Source organism: Cydia strobilella, chromosome 18, assembly GCF_947568885.1.
Source record: "Cydia strobilella chromosome 18, ilCydStro3.1, whole genome shotgun sequence".
Classification (NCBI taxonomy): domain Eukaryota; kingdom Metazoa; phylum Arthropoda; class Insecta; order Lepidoptera; family Tortricidae; genus Cydia; species Cydia strobilella.
This window is the reverse complement of record NC_086058.1, coordinates 13,282,587-13,305,696: the sequence shown is the minus strand read 5'-3', so window position 1 is coordinate 13,305,696 and position 23,110 is coordinate 13,282,587. Positions and strand designations below refer to the sequence as shown.

Genomic DNA, 23,110 nt, shown 5'->3' with positions numbered 1-23,110 from the left:
AAAACACTCCTTTCGGTCGTGTTTTAATTTATCGCCACTCGTTTTGAATTTATTTTTTGCACTTTTATCGTAACGTACTATTCTAGAGATAGACCAAGATAAGTCTGCAACGATTTTGATTGCACGCGCAAGTGTTATTTCAAACGTCAAACTTCTATGAAATTATGACGTATTAAATAACACTTGCACTGCGTGAGCTATCAAAATCGTTGCGAACTTATCTTGGTCTAACTCTACTGGCGTTTGATTGTTATCAAGGCTCGGAACCGGTTTTTTTTTTCATACAAAAAATACCGGTATTATTACGTTCTTTGATTTATTATTTCATTTTTAATGGGACTATCTAATAATACGAAATTGTCACCTAAATACATGATTCAGTCCTACGTAAAGAGCATAAAATAATATTAGAATAGAATATAATAATATTTATTCAGGCAATACATCATTATTACATTACAAAGATACATTAACAACAACAAGAAAGAAAAAAAAACAAAAGTGAAAAATACAAAACTAACAGATAAGGATGTGAGGCTGAAATGGTCTCCACTCAGCAATGCAGTTGGCACGACTAAGCGTTGTCAACGGCGCTGGTTTTCTGTGGAGCCAGGAGGAGGTGGAGGTGTGCGGAACGGAATACTGCGCGACTTGTGTGTCAGGTAATAATAAATAAATAAACATTTGTCAATAGTGTCTTCGGTTACCGCGATAGTTACTCATGAGCCGTCGGTTGGAGCCGGCGTAGTTTTTATCACGTATATATATATAAATCTTTACTTGAAAATAATTGTAGTGTATAACTAGCCTTATGAACCGATTTTGCATGTACAACCAGCCTTAAAGTTTATAATCTATGATTGTTCATTATTTTTAGTATGTGGGTATTTTTGCACTTTGTAATTTTTCCTCAGTCAACCGTTGACCACGAACGCTGTAAAGGGTTCGAAACGTCGGGATGTATTATAAATTCAATATACGCGATATAATCCGTTTTCATAGTTTTATTTCATGAGCATAAAATAATTAAAGATATTGGGCTATTTCGGGGTTTTGAAAAAAACCGGTTCCGAGCCCTGATTGTTATATTAGCTAATCTTATACAGAGATGACGTAACGTTTGGTCACCGTATAGCACGTTCGGTAATTGCTCAGCTATTCATAGACTCAGCCGTGTTTCCCTAAGGTCGTGGCCACACGTCAGCGGCGCGGGACTGTCCGAGGGCGGACATTGTCATGGCCATACTTCATCGGTTTCATCATATTCTATTATGTTGATCAAAATCATAGGTACAGATGGGGTCATCATTGCGGTATTTTCTATAAAAAGGGACCTTATTGTCGATGGCGCTTACGCTTACTTATAGACGATGCTCCGATTTAAATACAATGCCGCGCGACGCTGTGTGGCGTAAACGCCATCGACAATAATGTCCCTTTTCATAGAAAATGCCCCAATTATTTTCTATCGTATTTTCACGGAAACGTACGAATGTGTCTTGCTATTTCAGTCAGTCTCGGTACTGAAAGTACTGAGGTTGACTGAAGTAGCATGACGCATGACAAATACGAACGTTTCCGAAAAAATACGATGGAAAACAATTATGCACTATCTATATATATTTGTAGAGTCGGACCAAGCTAACTCTGCACAGGATTTGCAGTGTCATGTCAATGTCAGTGCTTACGCGCAGAACACTTTAAAAGTACGTACAGTCAAAAATATCGATCCAGACAAATGGCTCAAAAATATGTGAACACGACTTTATCGACTTTTTGAAACTTTGGGAATGTATATAGGGGTCCCTTTGTTTGACATAATTATTGAAAGTCATAATTGTCATATTATCATTAGTCATAATTCTGAAACCGTTAACTTTTCAGGATTTTCCTCAGGTTATTCTATAGATAGGTTAGGTTAAGTTAGTTTTGTTTTATGGCAATCCTGAAAAGTTACGCGTTTCTGAGAAAAAAACAAATTATGACTACCGAAAATGTGGACAAACAATACATTATGACTTAAAACTATATGGGAAACAATAGACCCGTGTATATAATATTTGACCTTTAGGAAAATTAAGTAGACCGGTTTGTTTAGGTACATAAAATTTCAATAGTCTTCGCCAAATTAATTGGCATAATCCGGTAGGAAAACACGAATGCATACATATACCTATGACATGAGGCTTATTCTAATTATAATAACAGGTTATGAATTAGATCTGGTTTTCTTAATGGATTATCTTATCTGTCAGTGTCAAAAGTGAAATTTTTCAACAAGAAACGTCAAAATCCATAACAAATCCAAATCAACCTCATAACCTGTCATTAAAATCAGAATAAGCCTCATGAGTGTTACGAGACTTACGAGTTTCTTACGACTAATTTGACACGTTGACACATCCCATTCGTAAGATGACGTATTCGAAGATGTTTACTATATTACGGCTGCGCCGGCGACGCCGCGCTTCAGTTGTTTTGGACCGCGCACGCGCGACGATCGAAATTCGAATTGATCGCGCTGGCCGAGAATAACGGTGCAAAAGTGTTGTGGAAAAATAGTGAAGTGACTAGATTTAAAAAAGGTATGTAACTGTTTTTTAGGGTTCCGTACCCAAAGGGTAAAAACGGGACCCTATTACTAAGACTCCGCTGTCCGTCTGTCTGTCTGTCACCAGGCTGTATCTCATGAACCGTGATAGACAGTTGAAATTTTCAGATTATGTATTTCTGTTCCCGCTATAACAACAATACTAAAAAGTACGGAACCCTCGGTGCGCGAGTCCGACTCGCACTTGGCCGGTTTTTTTATTTTAATAAAAAACATGTAGTTGCGGTTACCGATTGGATAAGTACCTAATTACTTATAGCTCAAATGATTAATGATTCGTACCTACTTATAGGTAAATTATCAAATATATTCAATGTTACGGAGGAATATAATGTTGCCTTTGCCTATGTTTTTATAATAAACATGAGTAAGTAGGTACACTTAGGTTTCCATCGTTTAGATCTGATCGGGTATTAGTATTTGTGCAAATCTTAAATTGTAGAGCTTAATTTAACATAACTGGGTATTAACGAGAAATGATTAAGAAACTCAATATAGCCTTCTCATCCTGAATCCTGAAATGAACGCATCCCTTTTAGCAACTTAATAATTGGCACAGGCACTAGTTTCTACGAAAGCGTTTACTATCTGGCCATCCAAACCCAGAGGAACAACTAGGGTTGATTGGGATTAACCGGTTCTCTCATGATTTCTTTCTTTACTGAAAAGGGAATGCTTATTTGCCACCGACGTGGTATAAAAAAAACCGGCCAAGTGCGAGTCAGACTCACGCACCGAGGATTCCGTACTATTTAGTATTGTTGTTGTAGCGGCAACAGAAATACATCATCTGTGAAAATTTCAACTGTCTAGCTATCACGGTTCAAGAGATACAGCCTGGTGACAGACAGACGGACAGATGGACATCGGAGTCTTAGTAGTAGAGATAGAATCATAAAATGATACGTATAATATAATGTTTTACCACCCCCCCCCCCCCAGCGAAATTAGGAACTGCGGGTCAAAAATGTTGTTTTGGCCTCTAGTATGTGTGTGATGCCAAACGGCTAACCTGTACATCGATTTGCGGTATTTTTATACGAACGGGTTAGACTATATTCTGTGGCTGTGCATACGTCCTACACATGTATTAGTGCATAATTGTTTTCCATCGTACTTTCTCGGAAACGTTCGTATTTGTCATGCTAAATTAAACCTGGAATTACCATGGTTACCAGTACAATTTTACAATGGGTCAACAGTTTAACCGCTTAACCCCGGGTTAGCGTGGGATTATGCAAAAGTGGCGCTAAGCTAAGGGCCACTTGCACCATTCACTAACCCGGGGTCAACTGGCTAAACCTGGCGTTACCATGGTTACCTGCACAATTTGACGCTGGGTGTTAAACCGTTACGTTAAACCGGTTAACTCCAGGTTAGTTAGATGGTGCAAGTGGCGCTAAGAAAACTAAATGGCATACTTACCTAGTTAATAAAAAAATATATTAAAAAAAATTGAACAACCAAACAATTGAAAGCAGTGACATATCAATGACATTTCGGACATCGATCGTCCGAGATTACTTACGTTTAGTAGAAAATGTATAAACTCGTACTAAACAGACCCTAAGGCAAGTGTACACACTCGTAGGGGCCTTATCAGATAAAATTAAATTATTATTTATCTCTAAAATGGACTTCATTAGAATACCAGTGTCATTGAGAAAGTTACTGAATTTAAGTTCATTTAGGAATGCACCCTTGAAATTAACGGAAAATAAAACACGGTGTATAAACATATCTCGCATATAGATATACATACAAACAGCTGCAGAGATAATTGTCCCCCCTGTCCACTCTGTATAGGGGTTTGTATGCAGCTAACTGTACATTGTTGAATCTAGATTCACTTACAATCTTAGTGCGTGATCTGTATTTTAATCATAGACGAAATTAGCATTCTAAGCATAACAGTCAATACATAACATAATATAATATGCACCTAACTACTTGTTAATAATATTTTAACACCATCGTCCATAATCCATATTAAACTGTAAACCTTATTGCTTTATACATAAAGCTCAACAGTCGTCAATGTTGCTGTTATTTCACGAATTGGCATGCCTAGGCGGTAAACGTAATCGCTGTATTTAGGTTCAAGATGCAAGATTAGAGAAGAGGTGTATCTAAGGAAAAATCGTGCTCCGATTTTATGCAGTCAACTAGATGGCGCTATGCGGCGCCATTCTGTTGTAATTGTACCAGAATTTCCAACGTCAAATTTTGATTACCACAACCACATAATGTACGGGGCCATGGTAGTGACATCTTATCTGTAAAATCATCTCAAAATTTATTGATAAAACCGGACAAGTGCGAGTCGGACTCGCCCACAGAGAGTTACGTACTTTTTAGTGTTTGTTGTTATAGCGGCAACAGAAATACATCATCTGTGAAAATTTGAACTGTCTAGCTATTTCACGGTTCATGAAAATCATGAAATACAGCCTGGTGACGTGGTGACAGACAGATAGACGGACAGAGGAGTCATAGTAATAGAGTCCCGTTTTTACCCTTTGGGTTCGAACGAAACCCTAAAAACATTATTTATTACACACAAAAGAGAGGTGTGAGGGTCGGTAAAGCGCATGTAACACCTTTGGAGTTGCAGGCGTTCATAGGCTACGGAGACTGCTTACCATTAGGCGGGCCGTATGCTGTTTGTCACCGACGTAGTATAAAAAAACTGTAAAATTGGAACCACTAATTATTAAATATATGGGGTCACACGTATTTTAAGTCGAAAAACGCTCGACATACAAAAAACGTGCTCGCTTAAAATACGTGAGTGACCCGTTATTAATATATTTAATGTGCGAGGCTGCACAAACCATCAAACACATAATAGAGGATTGCCCCATAACGCGCTATGCCAATGGACCTCCTGAAGGATCGTCCTTAGCGACGAGGCCACCGAGTGGCTGATTGGACTCAATTTGTATTTATAACTGTTTTCTGTTTATCATACTATGCCATACGATTAAATAAATAAATATATTTAACATGTCTGTGTCTCACGGAAGTTTTGTTATTAAAATCACTAATTATTCTTATATTTTATACCTCTTCTACGAACTTTATAATTTGCGGTTTCAGAATTTTTTAATTTTTTCGACTTGCATTTAGTTAAAAAACGTTAGTTTATGCAACCATGTTTATATTGATACAATAAATAACTCATGGGCATTTTTTTGTATGATGTTGTTGTTGCTTTTCGCGTGCAATTTTTAATGTTTAATAAATACTAAAAACATGTTTTAGTTTTTTCATTTTCATTATATAATCATACGCCTGCATGTTCCTGCAACCTTTACGACCAAATGTGCTGATATATTCTTTTATTTGGAACTAGCTATGTTGTTACAAATACTACTTAGTAACCTAGGTAAAAATATTGGCAAACCGTTTCTAAGAATACTTTTGGTATATTATGCAGATTGAAATAATATTGTTATGTGGCCGGTTGCCAGGATGAAAACTTATGAGTCTGTTAGTAAATAATGTTTGGATGTAGGTAAACATGCATTCTTAAATTAGTATAAATTTTAATTTCAAAGTAGGCTAAAACTCTTTAGAATGGGAATCCAAACTCACAGAATCCACAGACATAATTTATTTATTTAATCTTTATTGCACAATACATGAAGGTACAAATGGCGGACTTAATGCCTAAAGGCATTCTCTATACCAGTCAAAGAAAATATATCCGCAAATTTGATATTAATATTTCCGTGAGACTCAGATATATTTTATATGTATATTAATTATTAAATCGGGTCACTCACGTTTTGCAATACAGTACAATACAAACTCTTATTACACACCTCACAGTTTACAATACATGTACAGAAACTTACAAAGACAATTGGATGCAGATGTAATTTGATTTTTCTGGGTTTTTGTGACTTTCTAATCGTTTACCAATTTTAGACTTAAAAACGTGAGTGACCCGTTTAAATATATTTAATAGATATATAACACTTTAAACTCTCGCGTTTTGTACACATAATTAATGTCATTAACGGGTCTAACAATAACACAAACATATTATATGGGTCGGGGTTTAATGGATATAACCTGCATCCTGCATGTATGGACCTTCCGTACAATACTTACTCGAAAGCTATTATCATGTTTATTATATTATTGAACATTTATCTTTTCATTTTGTTTATGTAAGTTGGTGAGGCTTTCATTTCAGTAAGATTTTACTTTATTAACTACCGACCACAAACATAATTAAAAACAAATAATAATGCATTGGCTAAAGTGAAGTCCTCTAAAGTGCCAGAGCGTATTAACTGAGAAGATTTATACATATTTTATACCTTCACAGTCCAGTGTCCCAAATAGGGGCACGACGAACTATCTCCACAAGTCCGTGCCCCCCACATATGGGTCACTAAGATACGACAAACACGCCCAAACAAACTTAATAAAGAGATATTTTTGATATTTATTAACCGGCCTTTTTTTGAATTCTAGTCTTCAAACAATTAGACAGTAGCATTCAGAAAGATATTGTACTAATCCAAGTGCGTACCGTGAGTGACCCATGGGCGCATGGACGTATTGGACGTGTGATTGAAGTAATGTGCTTGGACTTGCGAGGAAATTAAAACATTTAGTAAAACATGTTCACGTGGTAAAAATTTTGTTACTTTGTTTGCAGATATCGTTACACCATGGAGCCCCTGCTAGTCGACGTAGTGCATTTCTACCCCCGAGAGAACGCCCAGCCGCACAACACTGTCAAGTAAGCTTTCGGTATATCGAATTGTTGTGAATAGGGAGCTAAGGGAGCCTACCGCGAACATTGAAAATCTAAAACTTCGAGCAACAACCTCTCTTGTTGCAATTAGAGTGACAGGGATAGTTCGAAATTTCCGATTTTCGCGGTTATAAGACCCGCTTAGAAAACTCGGTTATTTTGGCTTTCGGGCTCCTTATACCTAGTGCCCACAACAGTGAGCAAACTAGAAAATAAATTCGCTGCCTTACATCGGTTTTGTTATTTTAACCACACCAGCTGGTAAAGGCTCTCTTGATTGTTCAAAACATGACGAGAAAGTTGCATTTTATCCACATGTGGGGCAAAGTAATCAGATGCAAATTTTGAATTTCATCTGCATCCTCGACAGTAAATTATTTAATGAATTTCAATATATTTTATTAAATAGGTATGAGGTGGTTAACGAAGAAGACCCAACAGTGGCCATCGTGCGACGAGGCCAGCCGTTCAACGGTGTGGTCCGGTTCACCAGACCCTACGATAAGGAGTCAGACCTTGTGCAGCTGGTCTTCACACTCGGTATGTAGTCCCTTACACGAGGAAGACCCAAACAATGTCTTTCTAACGCGGCCAGCCGTACAACGGTGTGGTCCGGTTCACCAGACCCTACGATAAGGAGTCAGACCTTGTGCAGCTGGTCTTCACACTCGGTATGTTTGCTTGCGTACCCAATTGTCTAGTAAAAATAAGTGACTAATGTAATGTGACACGAGGCATTATAATTATTTAAAATGTAGGGTGACACTCCAAAGATATAGCATTTTTACTGCGCGATCGCTTTCGGTGAAAAACTTAGTGAAATAGGTAATCCCACGAAGTGAAAATAATAAGCACATCATCATCATAATCAGTTAGCAGATCGGAAAGGTCTTGTACCTTGTTGGATTAAGTACTACACCTTCCGCATCCAGTGAACATGGTAGAATCTCAAGAATATTTCTGAGTAGAAAACTATCGGTCATCAAAACAAATTAACCATATTTACCAAATGCAACAATAAAAGCTAATTTGAACTTAATGGTGAAGGCCGGTAAAAACGTGGATGACGCTCGCTTTACTGCATTTGAATTCAACGATGCCGTAGACATTCAAGTTGACAGACCTTCCCCGACAGCTTGTTTTATTTAATAAATAAATTATTTTGCTTGCAGGCGACAAACCCGCGATGGAAACGATGGGTTCCGTGTTTTTGAAACGCGACGCCGTCGCCGATAAGCATGCCTGGAGCGCGAGAATCACGGACGTGCAGAACGACACACTCTCCTTCGAGGTTGGTACACATTTATGTTTTAAAACCAGCGGCTTTTGAGAGGGTTTAAAAGGTGCCTGCTTTTTGAATCGTGAATTCTGTTGGATGCCCTAAAATTAGCGGCTTTTTTCGCGTCCGGTTCATTTGAACATTTTGAACCTAAAATCAAATTAACCTATTACACAATATATACAACTTATATGAATTTGCATGTAGGTATCCAAAACTAACAGTGATTTGTACAGTCACGGACTTTAATTGTTGAGCCATTTAGCGTTTACTTTACATTGGACATTACATGCCGTTAGTCTTGCCAGCCAAATTAGCTTGAACCTTAGATGGATCAACAATTAAAGTCTGTGACCATACAGTCAAGGGCATAAATATATATACCTTTCCAAAGTTTCAAAAATATGTGTACGCTCTTACAACTTAGACAATAAAGTCGTGTTCACATATTTTTGAGCCATTTGTCTGGATCGATATTTTTGCCTTCGACTGTAGATACCTCAAATAGATGTTGACTGCAAAACTAAACTTAGATTTATCAACTGCGAATGGATTTCCAAATAAAAATGATAATGAAGTGGTCAAAAACACTAGAACAATTCAAGTTTAGGTAGGTACGTGTTCAAATTACAATATTGATCTACTTAAACGGCATAAACATTCTGTTTTTAGGCGGTAACTTACGAATCTCGCATTTAAATTACGTACGGATGATGTAAATAGGAAATAGGCATAATGTGACATTGTGTTGAGTACTCACCATTTTGGCTTGTATTCTTGGAACCCTGCCACAACAAGAAAACGATTTATTAACTGACTTAAAAGTTTTTAATCATTTCAGTTCTTAATTAATCGGATTATTTTTGTTTTCAATATTTCTTTTCAAAATTCGTAATCTGGTTCTATGTTGGGATTTCTTTCTGTATGTGAATGTGGGAAATTTTGAAATTCGTTTCGTTTTGTTTGAAACGATCTTCTCCAGTCGATTGAAACGATATAGGATAGCAATTTGAACCCGGGTAACTGCGTCGAAATATCGGGAGCTCATAAATAATACAAAAGGTAATCACGGACTATATCCCGGTCAACTATTAAGTAATAAAGTGTCATATGTGTGTATTGGGAGATGTGGTTCTCGATGTTTAAATATGGCTATTTAAATACCTTGTGATATTCGTATTCAATGATAAAGCTGTCTCGAAAAACTGGTGTTTTTTTTATCTGTATCGATATGAATAGATTATTTCACTTTTTTACGAACCGAAACATCTAACCAGGATATTAACCAAAAAACTCGAGACAGGTTTTATATTTATCGTTATTTAAGTTCCCGTTCCGTCGGTTTGCCACTGTCTCTGTCACATTTCGCAAGAAAGAACGGGAAAAATCATGCGCGCCAAGTGTCAATTTTGATCGAATTTTGTCGATTTTTATTTATTTTAAAAACGTTACCCTACAATATCGAAATTCGAAAGCTATGAAATTATTATTTAAGTTAAGATTGTTTTTTATTTTTTATTTATTTATAGTATCACATAATAAATAACCGAGTAAAGTTGGATTAAAAGTCCGAGTTAGAGATTACTTTGGGAATTAATTGTATCGAGCGAAGTGTCATAATTCGTGTATCGGAAGCTATGATATTAAAGATAATATAGTCAAGAACTACATATATTTTTTCCACGTCTACGAATATCAACGCCTCTTAGAAAAACAGGATCATATAAGGAGATTTTTCGCCTTCTGGCTCAGGGAACCGCCTTAAGCATACACGTGGCATATACTTGATGATATAACACAAAAAAATAATTGAGACATTTAACAGCAAATTGCTAGTATAGGTACTCAATGAATATAATTGGAATATGAAGTCAAATTTAAACTGTTGTGAGACATACTAACATTAAATCATTTTACGGTTTAGACTCACTTGTTTTAGTCACTCGCGCGACATGTACGCAATACACGGTCGTCATGAACGCTGCTCGCACTATTAGTGCTTGAGAAAGGAGACCTAGGCTCTCCGAAACATGTCGCGCGAGTGACTAAAACAAGTGAGTCTAAACCGTAAAATGATTTAATGGAATATGAAGGTTTTTATTATAACTATAGTCTTTGTCTTTGATGTCCATGTCTTTTAATTACCTATATTATACTAAGCATATACCTACTGTATCTTTAACAGTAAATACGGTCAATGAAATTTGCATTATTTTTTAAAGAATGTCTATGTATACTGACATACTTACCAACATTGTAATAACAATAAAACTTTTTTTTAAATGAAATTTTATACAAGCAATTTTCCTTAAAGCGCACTCAAGAGATGTTTATGGTTGTGAGTTGACCAGTTGTGACCATAATGTGACTAGGTACTTGTACTATGTATTTGCAATATGCAATTCCAGTACTTGCACATACAAAGCTATTGCTTTATAGACTTTTAAGCAGGCACTTAACAACATTTGTATTTGTACACATTCCATTGCCGACCTCAGAACACCAAACCAGTCCAAGATTAATAGTTTGGCCACGACTTCATGGCAATTAAATTACGCATCTTTGTATGTTATATCTACCTATTGATAAGATAAATTTATTCATATTATGCAAAGTTTTACGGCGAAATTGTTAAGTTATTGTTATTGTTTTTCTCGATCGTAAAATATATTGTTTATTTAATTGACCTTATCTTTTTGTATCTAAAACACCTATTTTTAACCGACTTCCAAATCTCAAAAGGAGGAGGTTATCAATTTGGTTGTTAATTTTTTTGATGTTTGTTACTCCATATCTCCGCTCCGTCATTTCTGGACCGATTATGAAAATTCTTTTTTTAGGGTTCGTTACCCAAAGGGTAAAAGCGGGACCCTATTACTAAGACTTCGCTGTCCGTCTGTTTGTCACCAGGCTGTATCTCATGAACTGTGATAGCTAGACAGTTGAAATTTTCACAGATGATGATGATGTATTTCTGTTGCCGAATACTAAAAACAGAATAAAATAATTATTTAAGTGGGGCTCCCATACAACAAACGTGATTTTTTGCCGTTTTTTGCGTAATGGTACGGAACCCTTCGTGCGCGAGTCCTACTCGCACTTGGCCGGTTTTTTATTGATTGTATTAAGTATATACATACAGATTGGTCCCGTTTTTGTCAAAACGCAGTTCTGAGGAATGGATCCATGAGGAATCGAGGGAACTCCTTAAATGTTAAAGGCATACATGTGATGTGATTTTAGTATTTTCATCAACAAATCAAGCAATTTACGTTCAAAAAAGTGACATTTGATAAAGTCGATCGAGAACTAAAAAAATACTACCTAAGTCTAGAGTAATGTATAAAATAGATACAGAGATTTGATGTGTATAGATTAGTTTTATACATATATATATAATAGTATAATATAATTATATACCTAATAGTATTAAGCAAACGCGGATCGGACCGCGCGAACTCGCCAACTATTACATAAACCAAAGAGGTTTACAATAGTGGCATACTGGCAAAAGTTGTATGAATATTTAAAGTGAATAAATAAATTAAAAAAAAAAAAGTTAGTTTTTTTTCTTAAAAATTATTATGTTAATTATTTTAATAGCGTCTACACTTTAAAAGAAGTCGGTTTTGTTTCTTAAAAATTATTATGTCAATTATTTTAATAGCGTCTAATCAGTTGTGACATTTTAGAAGAAGTCGGTTTTGTGTCTTAAAAATTATTGTCAACTATTTTAATAGCGTCTAACCAGTTGTGACACTTTAAATAAATGTTATTTAGCGTTTCTCTCTCTACCTTGTGCGTTTTAAAAATTATATTTTTTATTGTAGGTATTTTGTGCTGCTGTTGTGTTGATTAATCCGAAAATACCTATTATTATTTGCTGAACATACGAGTTTTGAGTAGGGACTTAAAATCAGTACGAAGAGAAAATATTAGAAAGTACCTCCATACGATAGTTGCTTTATAAACGACATGGCTGCTTTGGCACGTGCTGAAGACCGCTCTTAAAAGAAACAAAGGCTTTTGTTTAACAGATAAGGGCCCGAGCTCGAAAAAAATATCCGAGAAAATTTTCTACTATATTACCGGGCTATAGTCGAGTGATTTTACGATACACTGTGAACTGTGTCTTGTTTCAGATATCGACTCCAGTGGACGTGCCAGTGGGGTGCTGGGCGCTGCGCGTCGTCACGCGCATCAAAAACTCGCCCGCGAGGGAAATCTATGACTACGATCAAGACTTGTACATCCTCTTCAACCCATGGAACCCTGGTACGTCTGCACAAAGAAAGAAAGAACCTAAATCCATTTAATTTACTAAAGTAAAACCTGGTTTTACCAATAAAATTTCAACACAAAAGGGGATAAACTTACTTACCTCATGACACCTTTAAAATTCGGAATTATTTAAATTGTAGGTATTTATATCGCAATTTTTGTGCCACGACTCGCTGTAAAAACTTTATAAAAAGGTACTAAATTTCTCCTAAAAACTCTCCTCGACTCGACAGATGACCAAACCTACATGGAAGACTGTGCCCTACTCCAAGAATACGTCCTCAACGACGTGGGCAAGGTGTGGGTGGGCCCCATCAAGACCACACGCGGCAAACCGTGGGTCTACGGCCAGTTCGATATTGACGTGCTGCCGGCTGTCATGTTCATGCTTGATCGTGCTAACTTGCCGTTCAACCAGTAAGTTGCACTTCCTTAAGTTTTTTCAAGCGTTGCAAGGTCCTGAATCTTATGGCCAATTTGACATCAATTGGCTGTCGGCATGTATGTTCATGCTTATCCTTGGTAATAAATATGTCTAATACATCAGTACAGATTACTACCATTTTATTTAGATGCTTAACTTTTGAGGTGAAATCGTTTTCCTCAAAGTTACCTTAAGATACTCGTAGCAATCTCTGCCTCGCGCCTCCCCAAAGCTAAGCTGCTAGGTTCGTCCGAAAACCATGGAGACACAACCAACAGGATCATTGGCATTATTTCTTGCAAATAGGGGATGGAATGACTTCGTTTTATAGAGACGATACACCGGCGTTATGCCAGTTCAATATTAAAAATTCTAATATAAATGTTCCAGGCGCGGCGATCCAGTCCGTCTCTGCCGCATCATCTCCAAAATGGTCAACTCCAACGACGACGATGGCGGCGTATTGATAGGCAGCTGGACTGGCAATTATGAAGATGGCACTGCGCCTTCTGATTGGACGGGCTCCGTTGAGATCCTGCAGCAATACCTTCAGACGCAGCAGGAAGTGCCTTATGGGCAGTGCTGGGTGTTTGCTGGCGTTGTTACCACGGGTAAGGGCTGAGTACGAGATGGAGTCAGAAAAACTACAAGACACTAATAGATCTACTATTTATATACTTCAGACGAATGATATAATAGTTGTGCAGTGGTCTTTTTGTCATCTTGGATAGGCCGTGGCCCGTGGCGTTGAAATGACAGGGAAACAGTATCAACTGACAAAATCTCTCTTATCATCTAAAATAAGACAGGCTTTTTATTGTTTTATCAGAAGCAGAGCATTTATCCCATTTCGATCGCTTTGACATACTTTACCACGAAATTTGAAGACCGTTCCATATGAGGTGGATACTCATATGGTGGTTCATTAACTAACTCAAATCATTTCTTCTCAACTTAAGCCACACATACAGGTGATACAGGTATACATACAGGTATTTACATATACCCATTCTTTTTTATTCCAGTGTGTCGCGCCCTCGGCATCCCCTCCCGCGTCGTCTCCAACCTGGTGTCAGCCCACGACGCCAACAGCTCGCTGACCGTCGACAAGTACTACACCGAGACCATGGACGACCTGGGCTACGACCCCAACAACCCCTCAGGAGCTGACTCCATCTGGAACTACCATGTGTGGAACGATGTGTGGATGGCGAGGCCTGATCTGCCTGCAGGTGAGAAAGCATTTAAACACAAAAAAGCATAATAGATGTCTTTCCAAGTTTTGCCTGTATTTGGAGTCAGTGTCTCTTATGATCCCAGTGAAATCTTGATCTCAATCCGAAAATCTGACTGTGTTGGTTTATTAATTTGACATTGAAACTTTGTAAAACTCGACCGACGATATTCAGTAACATTTGGTTCTGCTTCAAATTCGGCCCCTGCATTCTAATACCCATGCCTTTATCCCCATTTTGCGGGGTCGTACCATGCATAATATTCAACCTGACGGTGACGGCATGTCGCCAATTATTCCAGTCTTCGGCACGACGAAGTGTGTTATGCAGCTCGGTGTCCAGAGTTGCGATCAAGGGCATCGCCAGCTGATGAGCTGGGGGGGGGGGGCAGTTGATATGGCCGAAGGCCACGAGGAGGGGGAGGAGCATACATTTACATACAGCAGAGCATACATTTACATTTAGTTACAAAATGACTGGTGACACCCTTGGTGGCGATGATTACTTATTCAAATTTCCTCCTCCAGGCTACGGTGGTTGGCAAGCCATCGACGCCACACCACAGGAGCTGTCCGGAGGGCTGTACCAGTGCGGACCAGCTTCACTAGAAGCCATCAAGCAGGGTGTGCTGGGCTTGAACTACGATGTGGACTTCATGCTGTCGTCAGTCAACGCTGACCTGATGCGCTGGCGCAAGGACCCGGAAGCAGAGATGGGATACTCTATGGTCGATACCAACAACTATCAGTGAGTTTGTCTTTTATTTTTTCACGGCTAAACTATTGAACCAATTGTTTATAAAGTTTGGCATATGACATTACCAACCAGCCTGGTGACTCTTGGCAAGTTTTAATGTCTAGACGGCTATCGGAGAAAGAAGCCATTCTGAAAAATCTGAATTTATATGTAATATCTGCTTGCTTACATAAATCCAAAAGTATTACGTATTACGTATCGCAGCAAGTCAACACAAACGGGATTATTTTTAGAAATCCATATCTAGGATTTGATTTAGAGATATCTGGCACAATCCTTTTTTTAGCCTTACGTAAAGCAAACGTAAAGGATCTAACGTTCTAGATCGCAGTTGATAAAATAATTGTATTACTAATAAATTAAATATATTTCCAACAGTATCGGGCGCATGATACTCACGAAGAAGCCTTTTCTCTTCGACCCTCTGGGTGACGAAGATCGCGAGGACATCACGGACCAGTACAAGCACCGTGAGGGGTCTGCATCAGAGCGGCTGGCACTTATGAATGGCGTACGCCGCTCTGAGAGGGCTAAGAGGTTAGTGATTTATTTCTTCTGTCTTTTTCTCGCTTGTGCTAAAATGGAGCTTCCGAGTAAACAGCAACACTCTATCGGTGCTTCGGTACACCTTATTTCTTTTGTAATAAGGTTTACGAACTGTCAGTTAACAGTGTGGGCGATGGTACAGTCGTAGGCAAAAATATCGATCCATACAAATGGCTCAAAAATATGTGAACACCACTTTATTGTCTAAGGTGTAAGAGCGTACCTACACATATTTTTGAAAACTGGGAATGTATATATATTTATGCCCTTGACTGTACAACAGTTACTCCCGAACGTAAGTTGACGGAAGTCAATTGAAATTTACGTCCATCACTGTTATTCCAATGTTATGTGCACCGATATCGATAAAAATAAAGAAACATGGTCTCTAAGAGGACTAATCAACTAAGTCAAGATGATAATTGTCGATATAAAACACCTACTAAACCTAAATAAAAATAATAAATGGAAATAGTCACGTGACTTTTCGCAGTATCTGTCATTCCGAAAAAAAAATCTTCCCGTTCGGCGTTTGTCGATTTACGATTGTAATATTGGTTAGACTCTCAGATTTCCATGTTCATATTGACATCTTACCTGACCGTTATAATGTTTCAGATACTACGCAGTAGCGAGCAACCTCACAAGCGACGTGTCGTTCAAACTGCGTGACATCGACGTTGTGGCCATCGGCAACGACTTCCAGATCATTGTAGATATCGACAACAACTCCGATGAAGTAAGGCTTCTGACGTAGACATTTCTAAATCAGGTTTTCGTGTTGTTAGGGCTCCCCTAACGGTAGAGGGTGATGGCGCAGGGGATGTTAGGTATTCTCCTCTCCTTCCTCTGGCTAATAGAGGATGTACGGGAGGAGCGAGTCCCACATACCACCCCCCAATGGGCTTTCCCAGCCCGGGGGTGAGATGCGTAAATGCATTAACCCCTGCGTGAAGGCTGAATGTTGCGAGGGATGATATGCTTACAAAAGTTGCTGATACTTTAACCCTATCATGTGCGGCGCTTGGTATTGGTCTGTGGCTGTGGGCGCGCGTGTCAGTTGACGTTTTAGGCAATCATAAGTAATATTCGACTGCGATAGAATGTGCAAATAGGAGAAAAAGTCGGAAATCGGACCCTTGGATCCGTAGCAGTAGCTAAATAAGTATGCTGGCATGAGTCTAAAAGCGAGAGTTGGATAATTGTCGATGGCGCTTACACCATTATAAACGATGCTCCGGTATAAATACAATGCCGCGCGACGCTGTGCGGCGTAAGTGCCATCGAGAATAAGGTCCCTTTTCATAGAAAATGCCCCAAATTTTCGATGGTTATTAAATTAAGACATTGGTTTCAGCCACGAAACATTAAGGCCGTGCTGACAGCGACCAGCGTGTTCTACAACGGAGTGCGAGCGGACCTGGTTAAGAAGGTGGAAGGAAAGATCTTTGTGGGACCTAAGAAACGTAAGTTCTCTTATTTAAACAGGACACAACCTTATTTATTGAAGTGAAACTTCTAATGCGACTTCCAACAAGGTTGCGTTAAACGTTTAACGCTACCATAGATAATTTAATTTTATACTCTATTATTGACACAATATAACTTCATGGTGTAGACTTGTTTGAATATACATACATGTACCAGGCGCACATAACTATGAAGGTTTACGTTCAAATTTTTATAAATTATCAAACTTCGAAACAAGAGTGTGACCAGTAAGTTGAATAGGGTAATTTCCCGAAAGTAGTGTAATTGATGCTAGTTTCACTTCTTTCGCGCGGAGGGACTCCACGCACAATTTTTTTACTTTGGCCGTCGCCGGACCGTCAACGTCTACAGCATGGAGACTGTATAAAGGAGCCAAATCTCTATCTATGAAAAGTGTCCATCAAAAAACAGAAATTAGGCGGCGCCACCATACACCGAAATACTACCAAAACAACCTACGTAATTTGGTCGGGTTATTTGTTGCCTTATATGGTTCATGTTATACTCATGTCCCAGAGCCTAACTAGCGCCACCGGAGAGATTAGGAACTATTATTTAAAGCTTAATGCGGTCACTTTTACAACAATTCTGCCATAAGAGATTGCGATCCTTTCTATACCATCCATAGTCTACAGCATCGCCTCGTAGAGACGCGAAAGAGATTGTTATATTTTTTGCTTATTGCTTTTGGCGGTGGGTGATTGGTTAGATGCTCTAAGATTGGATGCATAAGATACGCGAGTATAAGTGTAAACTAGTAGCGTGTTGGCACTAATTAACTATCAGATTAGTAATAGACCATTAATAACCTTATCATCTTAAAATTCCAGATGAAGAAATCAGCATCCACGTGACGGCAGACGAGTACCTGCCGAAGCTGGTGGAGTACTGCAACATGAAGATATCCGCCATGGTGATCGTCGATGAGACCAAGCAGTCGTGGGCAGATGACGATGACTTCCAAGTGCTCAAGCCTACGATTAGCATCAAGGTAACATTACGCAAAAATGGCAGAATTCACATCATCTTCATCATCATCATCATATCAGCCAGAGGACGTCCACTGCTACAGACATAGATATACCTTATCATATTGTAAGTAGGTACAAAGCTTCAGAGCATTCTAGCTAGTCGTTTTAAAATGAGAGCGGAACTACGTTTGTATGGAGAACCGAGCTTGCCGGGGACCCTTAAAGCAATGAATATGTTTTTTCCCCAGTTCAACGATGACCTAGTAATCAAGACGCCGACGGAAGCATCCCTCTCCTTCGTGAACCCCCTGGACCGGACACTGACCGGCTGCGAGTTCCGCGTGACGTCGCCCGGCCTCGCCGGACGGACCGTGCGGGTCGCGGCCCCGGACACCCCGGCTAAAGGACGCGTGGTGGCCAGTCTCCCCGTCTTACCTAATGTAAGTATTATCAGGGGTGCGAAACTCCTCACTTCAAACAAACTCGGCTCCGTTCGACTCAGCATTGCTCCGAGCAATTGTTAAGGGTCCTCCACACTCATGCGCGAATCACGGCGCGAAGCCGCGAACGTAAGTGTGGCGTCGATTTTGCAGATTGTTCACGCCTTCTTTTGCCGCTATAACAACAAATAGTAAAAAGTACGGAACCCTCGGTGGGCGAGTCCGACTCGCACTTGACCGGTTTTTATTTGTTTATTTTCCTATTTCAGAAACTCGGCAAGATCAACATAGTGGCAACATTCAAGTCGGCCGAGCTGAGGGACATCACCGGCGCCGCTAGCGTCGACGTGTTCGAGGGCTGAGCTGATATCAGCTCTCTAGTGTTAGCAATAAGATACATTTTCAAGTGACACAGGTCTTACAGGGTTAAGTTGCCAGCAACTATTCAACTGACGTAGTAACGAGGGCTGAGCTGATATCAACTCTCTAGTGTTAGCAATAAGATACATTTTTAAGTGATACAGGTCTTACAGGGCTAAGTTGCCAGCATCTATTCAACTGACGTAGTAACGAGGGCTGAGCTGATATCAACTCTCTAGTGTTAGCAATAAGATACATTTTCAAGTGACACAGCTCTTACAGGGCTAAGTTGCCAGCATCTATTCAACTGACGTAGTAACGAGGGCTGAGCTGATATCAACTCTCTAGTGTTAGCAATAAGATACATTTTCAAGTGACACAGGTCTTACAGGGCTAAGTTGCCAGCAACTATTCAGGTGACGTAGTAACGAGGGCTGAGCTGATATCAACTCTCTAGTGTTAGCAATAAGATACATTTTCAAGTGACACAGGTCTTACAGGGCTAAATTGCCAGCAACTATTCAACTGACGTAGTAACGAGGGCTGAGCTGATATCAACTCTCTAGTGTTAGCAATAAGATACATTTTCAAGTGACAGGTCTTACAGAGTTAAGTTGCCAGCAACTATTCAACTGACGTAGTAACGAGGGCTGCGCCGATATCTACTCTCTAGTGTTAGCAATAAGACGCATACAGGTCGAGGAAGGCTAAGCTGATTTCAACTGAGGGCCTACCGGGAAACGTAAATCTAATTTCGTTAATCTGCCTCTCTATCGCTCGAATATGTAAATGATAGAGAGGATGATAATGAAATTTAGATTTTTCGTGTTTCGCGATAAGCCCTCAGTATTATCATACCGGTAAAGTTACACGCGACGTCATCAAATGTTATCAAATCTTTTGACGGCTGAGCTAATTTCAACCTTATTTTATTAGCAATAAGTTGCTTTTGAACTGGCGATAGACTCTGGGTGCGTAGCCAACTTGCCAATCGTTTACGCTCCGTAGCGAACGAAACGCAACTGTCACAGTCGCACTAATGTGGAAGAGTGATAGAGACACAAAGAGTTTCTTTGTCGTAGCGATAGAGATTGCCACATTTGCCACCTTGACTAGGCACCCAGATTTGGAAGACACATTCGGCCGCTCCGATATACCTATCTGATGGCGACTGTATAATGAAGTATAGTTAACGCTATCTCTACTGAGCTCGTTCACTTACCTGTACTAACAATGGCATTATGTTAAACAAAAGCCTTTATTTCTTTTGTGCCTGAGCGCGTGGCCTTTGTGCCCGAGGATCACACACAATGGCCACGCGCTCAGGCACAAAAGAAATAATGGCTTTTGTTTAACAGAATGCCATTGTCAGTACAGGTAAGTGAACGAGCTCAGTAGATATAGCGTTAACTATACCTAAGCTAAGGGATATTTTTAAGTGCCACATAAATACGTAATTACAAATTTACATAATGATTTTTACGTCTAAGACCGTAATCTGTTAAACAAAAGCCATTGTTTCTTTTATGCGAGCGGTCGGCCATTGTGTGGCATTGTGTCTGAGCGCGTGCTACGGCGCGTGCCATTGTTGAACAAAAGAAACAATGGCTTTTGTTTAACAGATTACCGTCTCAGGCGTAAAAATTATCTGAGAAGATGCGCGTGTGCATGTACGTGTTAAATTTTAAAGTACCAATTAAAAATGTTTTTTTACTTATGTTTGTTGTACTTAATTCATTTTATAAGGTTTTGTATATAATAAAGAAAGGAATATTATAAAATCACAGGTTTATTCTTTACTCTCACTTTCACTTTAAACCCTGTACGGCTACCACCAGTTACATACACTACATATTCTCTAGCGTGACTACGTGTGCGTAACTTACTTTCTATGCATCTCGCTCATACTGGCATATTAGTGCGAGCGAGATGTATAGAAAGTAAGTTACGCAGACGTTAGCGAATATGACAGTTTGAGAAGCAAGAGAATGGCAAGAGCCAAATGGTTGTTTAAATAACTTTTATTCATAGACATATGTGACGTTATCAACCAAAAGTTGCCACATTGTCGCTTGTCGATAAGGTTGATTTCAAATTGAAGCTATATGGAAATAGCGCCTTATTGACAACCGACAATAAGTACCCTTTTGGTTAAGAATGGCACATATATATTACTTCGCACAGACCGGCCTAACGAGCACTACGAATGGGGCCGATACATTGGAGTCAAAATCGCATTTAGTTACACCAGCGCGCTCAGTCGTGTGGCGAATTGCGCAGTGAAAAGGCGTCACCATTGGTGTAAACCAAAGATAGATATAACTCCGTAATAGATGGATACAGTCTAAGGAAAAAACGTGCCTCGAAAATCACGAAAATTTGATTCTCGATCAGATGGCGCCACTAGTTTTGGCCTACTCTCGTATAGAGGGCGTTGACTGTTTCGTTTGTTATTTATAATTTTAACACATACCAGTGAAAGAACATGGGTCAAAATCATATAAAAATAATTAATGCAAATAAAAAAATCATTTATCCATATTTAAAAACATTTTAACGTATTTTTATAAATCTTAATTTTTAGTTTTAAAGTATGTCGATAGATGGCAGTGAATTTACAGTGGTTACAAAATTTACTATGACAGTACCGCTCTATCTTATTATATCCTCACTGGTGTAAACAAAGTATAAACGTATACAATTCCGACCGAACACAGACGCCTTTCCACTGCGCAATTCGCTTCGTGTTATAAATTTCTAACACTGCTTTTGTCAAAGATCTTATTGTAAAAAATAAGTACCGAAGGTCAGTTAAGAGTTTTGTTGTAGATCATTTCATATAAAAAAAAAACAATACTAAATATAAAAACAAAGGTTTATTCTCAATTCAATTCCCGTACATCCACTTTTACTTACACAAGACACAAGTTGACTATTTTGTTCTCAAATCTATTGAGCGAAAGTGGACCTTAGTGTCTATAGAATACAGTTCAGTTATCTCTGCAGCTGACTGTACATAATATAGGGAAAACTCCAGTAACTTTTGTATGTAAAATGTTTGTCGATCTAAAAACTGGTCTACAATCGCTCAATTGTGGTACTTTCTATAAAAAGGGTCCTTATTGTCGATGGCGCTTACGCCATTATTAACGATGCTCCGATATAAATACAATGCCGCGCGACGCTGTGCGGCGTAAGCGCCCTCGACAATAAGGTCCCTTTTCATAGAAGATGCCCCAATTACTTTCATACGAGCCCAATCTTAAGCTAAAGGATTTAAATAAAAAATAATAACATTATGTTCTCGATCAATCACGGACCAAAATCACATCTAGATCTCTATATATGTTTAACTTTTATATAACGTAAATACGGATAATTGGGTGCTTCTATGCGATTTTGTACTGCGTTTTGATTCATTACCATCATCACATTATTGGCCGTTTTATAAAAGCAAACAGGATCATTGTGACAAGAATAGCAGAAGCACGGGTGTGCTACAAGAACCGAAAATGACTTCACCATTTATACGCAGTTCCTCAATAATGTGGGAATGGTAATGAAGCGATTGGTGCGACTGAATAATCGCATAGAACTACCCGGCTGGGCTTCACTTTGGGGTCTGTTTTCACATTGATTAGTGTTTATGCGCGTTCATAGGTCAAAATTCTTTTCGTTGTCTTGTTTTTCGTATCTAGAAAATGTGACGGAGTGGAGCTTTTTGTATGGAGTGAAATCTAGTTTTGAATTTTTCTCAAGAGAATGTAGATTTTAATCTACAACTAGAAAAATAGCACTCAACTTTTATTTATTTATTTGATAAGAGACAAAAATAGAAGCGTGACAGAGTGGTCAGAAACAAGACAACGAAAATAATTTTGACCCTCATACACTTACAACTAAACGCATTAGCAAATGTATGAACTCGTAGTAAACACTAAA

General features: G+C 38.7%; 1 protein-coding gene across 1 annotated transcript; it reads left to right on the top strand.

The window, feature by feature from the left end:
* The first annotated feature begins 2,445 nt into the window (after positions 1 to 2,445).
* LOC134749557 (hemocyte protein-glutamine gamma-glutamyltransferase-like) lies at positions 2,446 to 19,222 on the top strand. Its single transcript, XM_063684544.1, has 15 exons — positions 2,446 to 2,585; positions 7,287 to 7,370; positions 7,795 to 7,925; positions 8,558 to 8,676; positions 12,807 to 12,939; positions 13,179 to 13,362; positions 13,760 to 13,980; positions 14,395 to 14,601; positions 15,132 to 15,351; positions 15,739 to 15,897; positions 16,525 to 16,645; positions 17,264 to 17,372; positions 18,228 to 18,388; positions 18,617 to 18,808; positions 19,078 to 19,222. Exons 2-15 carry the CDS (start codon positions 7,300 to 7,302, stop codon positions 19,168 to 19,170), a joined length of 2,121 nt encoding a protein of 706 aa, XP_063540614.1. The 5' UTR covers positions 2,446 to 2,585; positions 7,287 to 7,299; the 3' UTR covers positions 19,171 to 19,222.
* Positions 19,223 to 23,110: the final 3,888 nt, after the last annotated feature.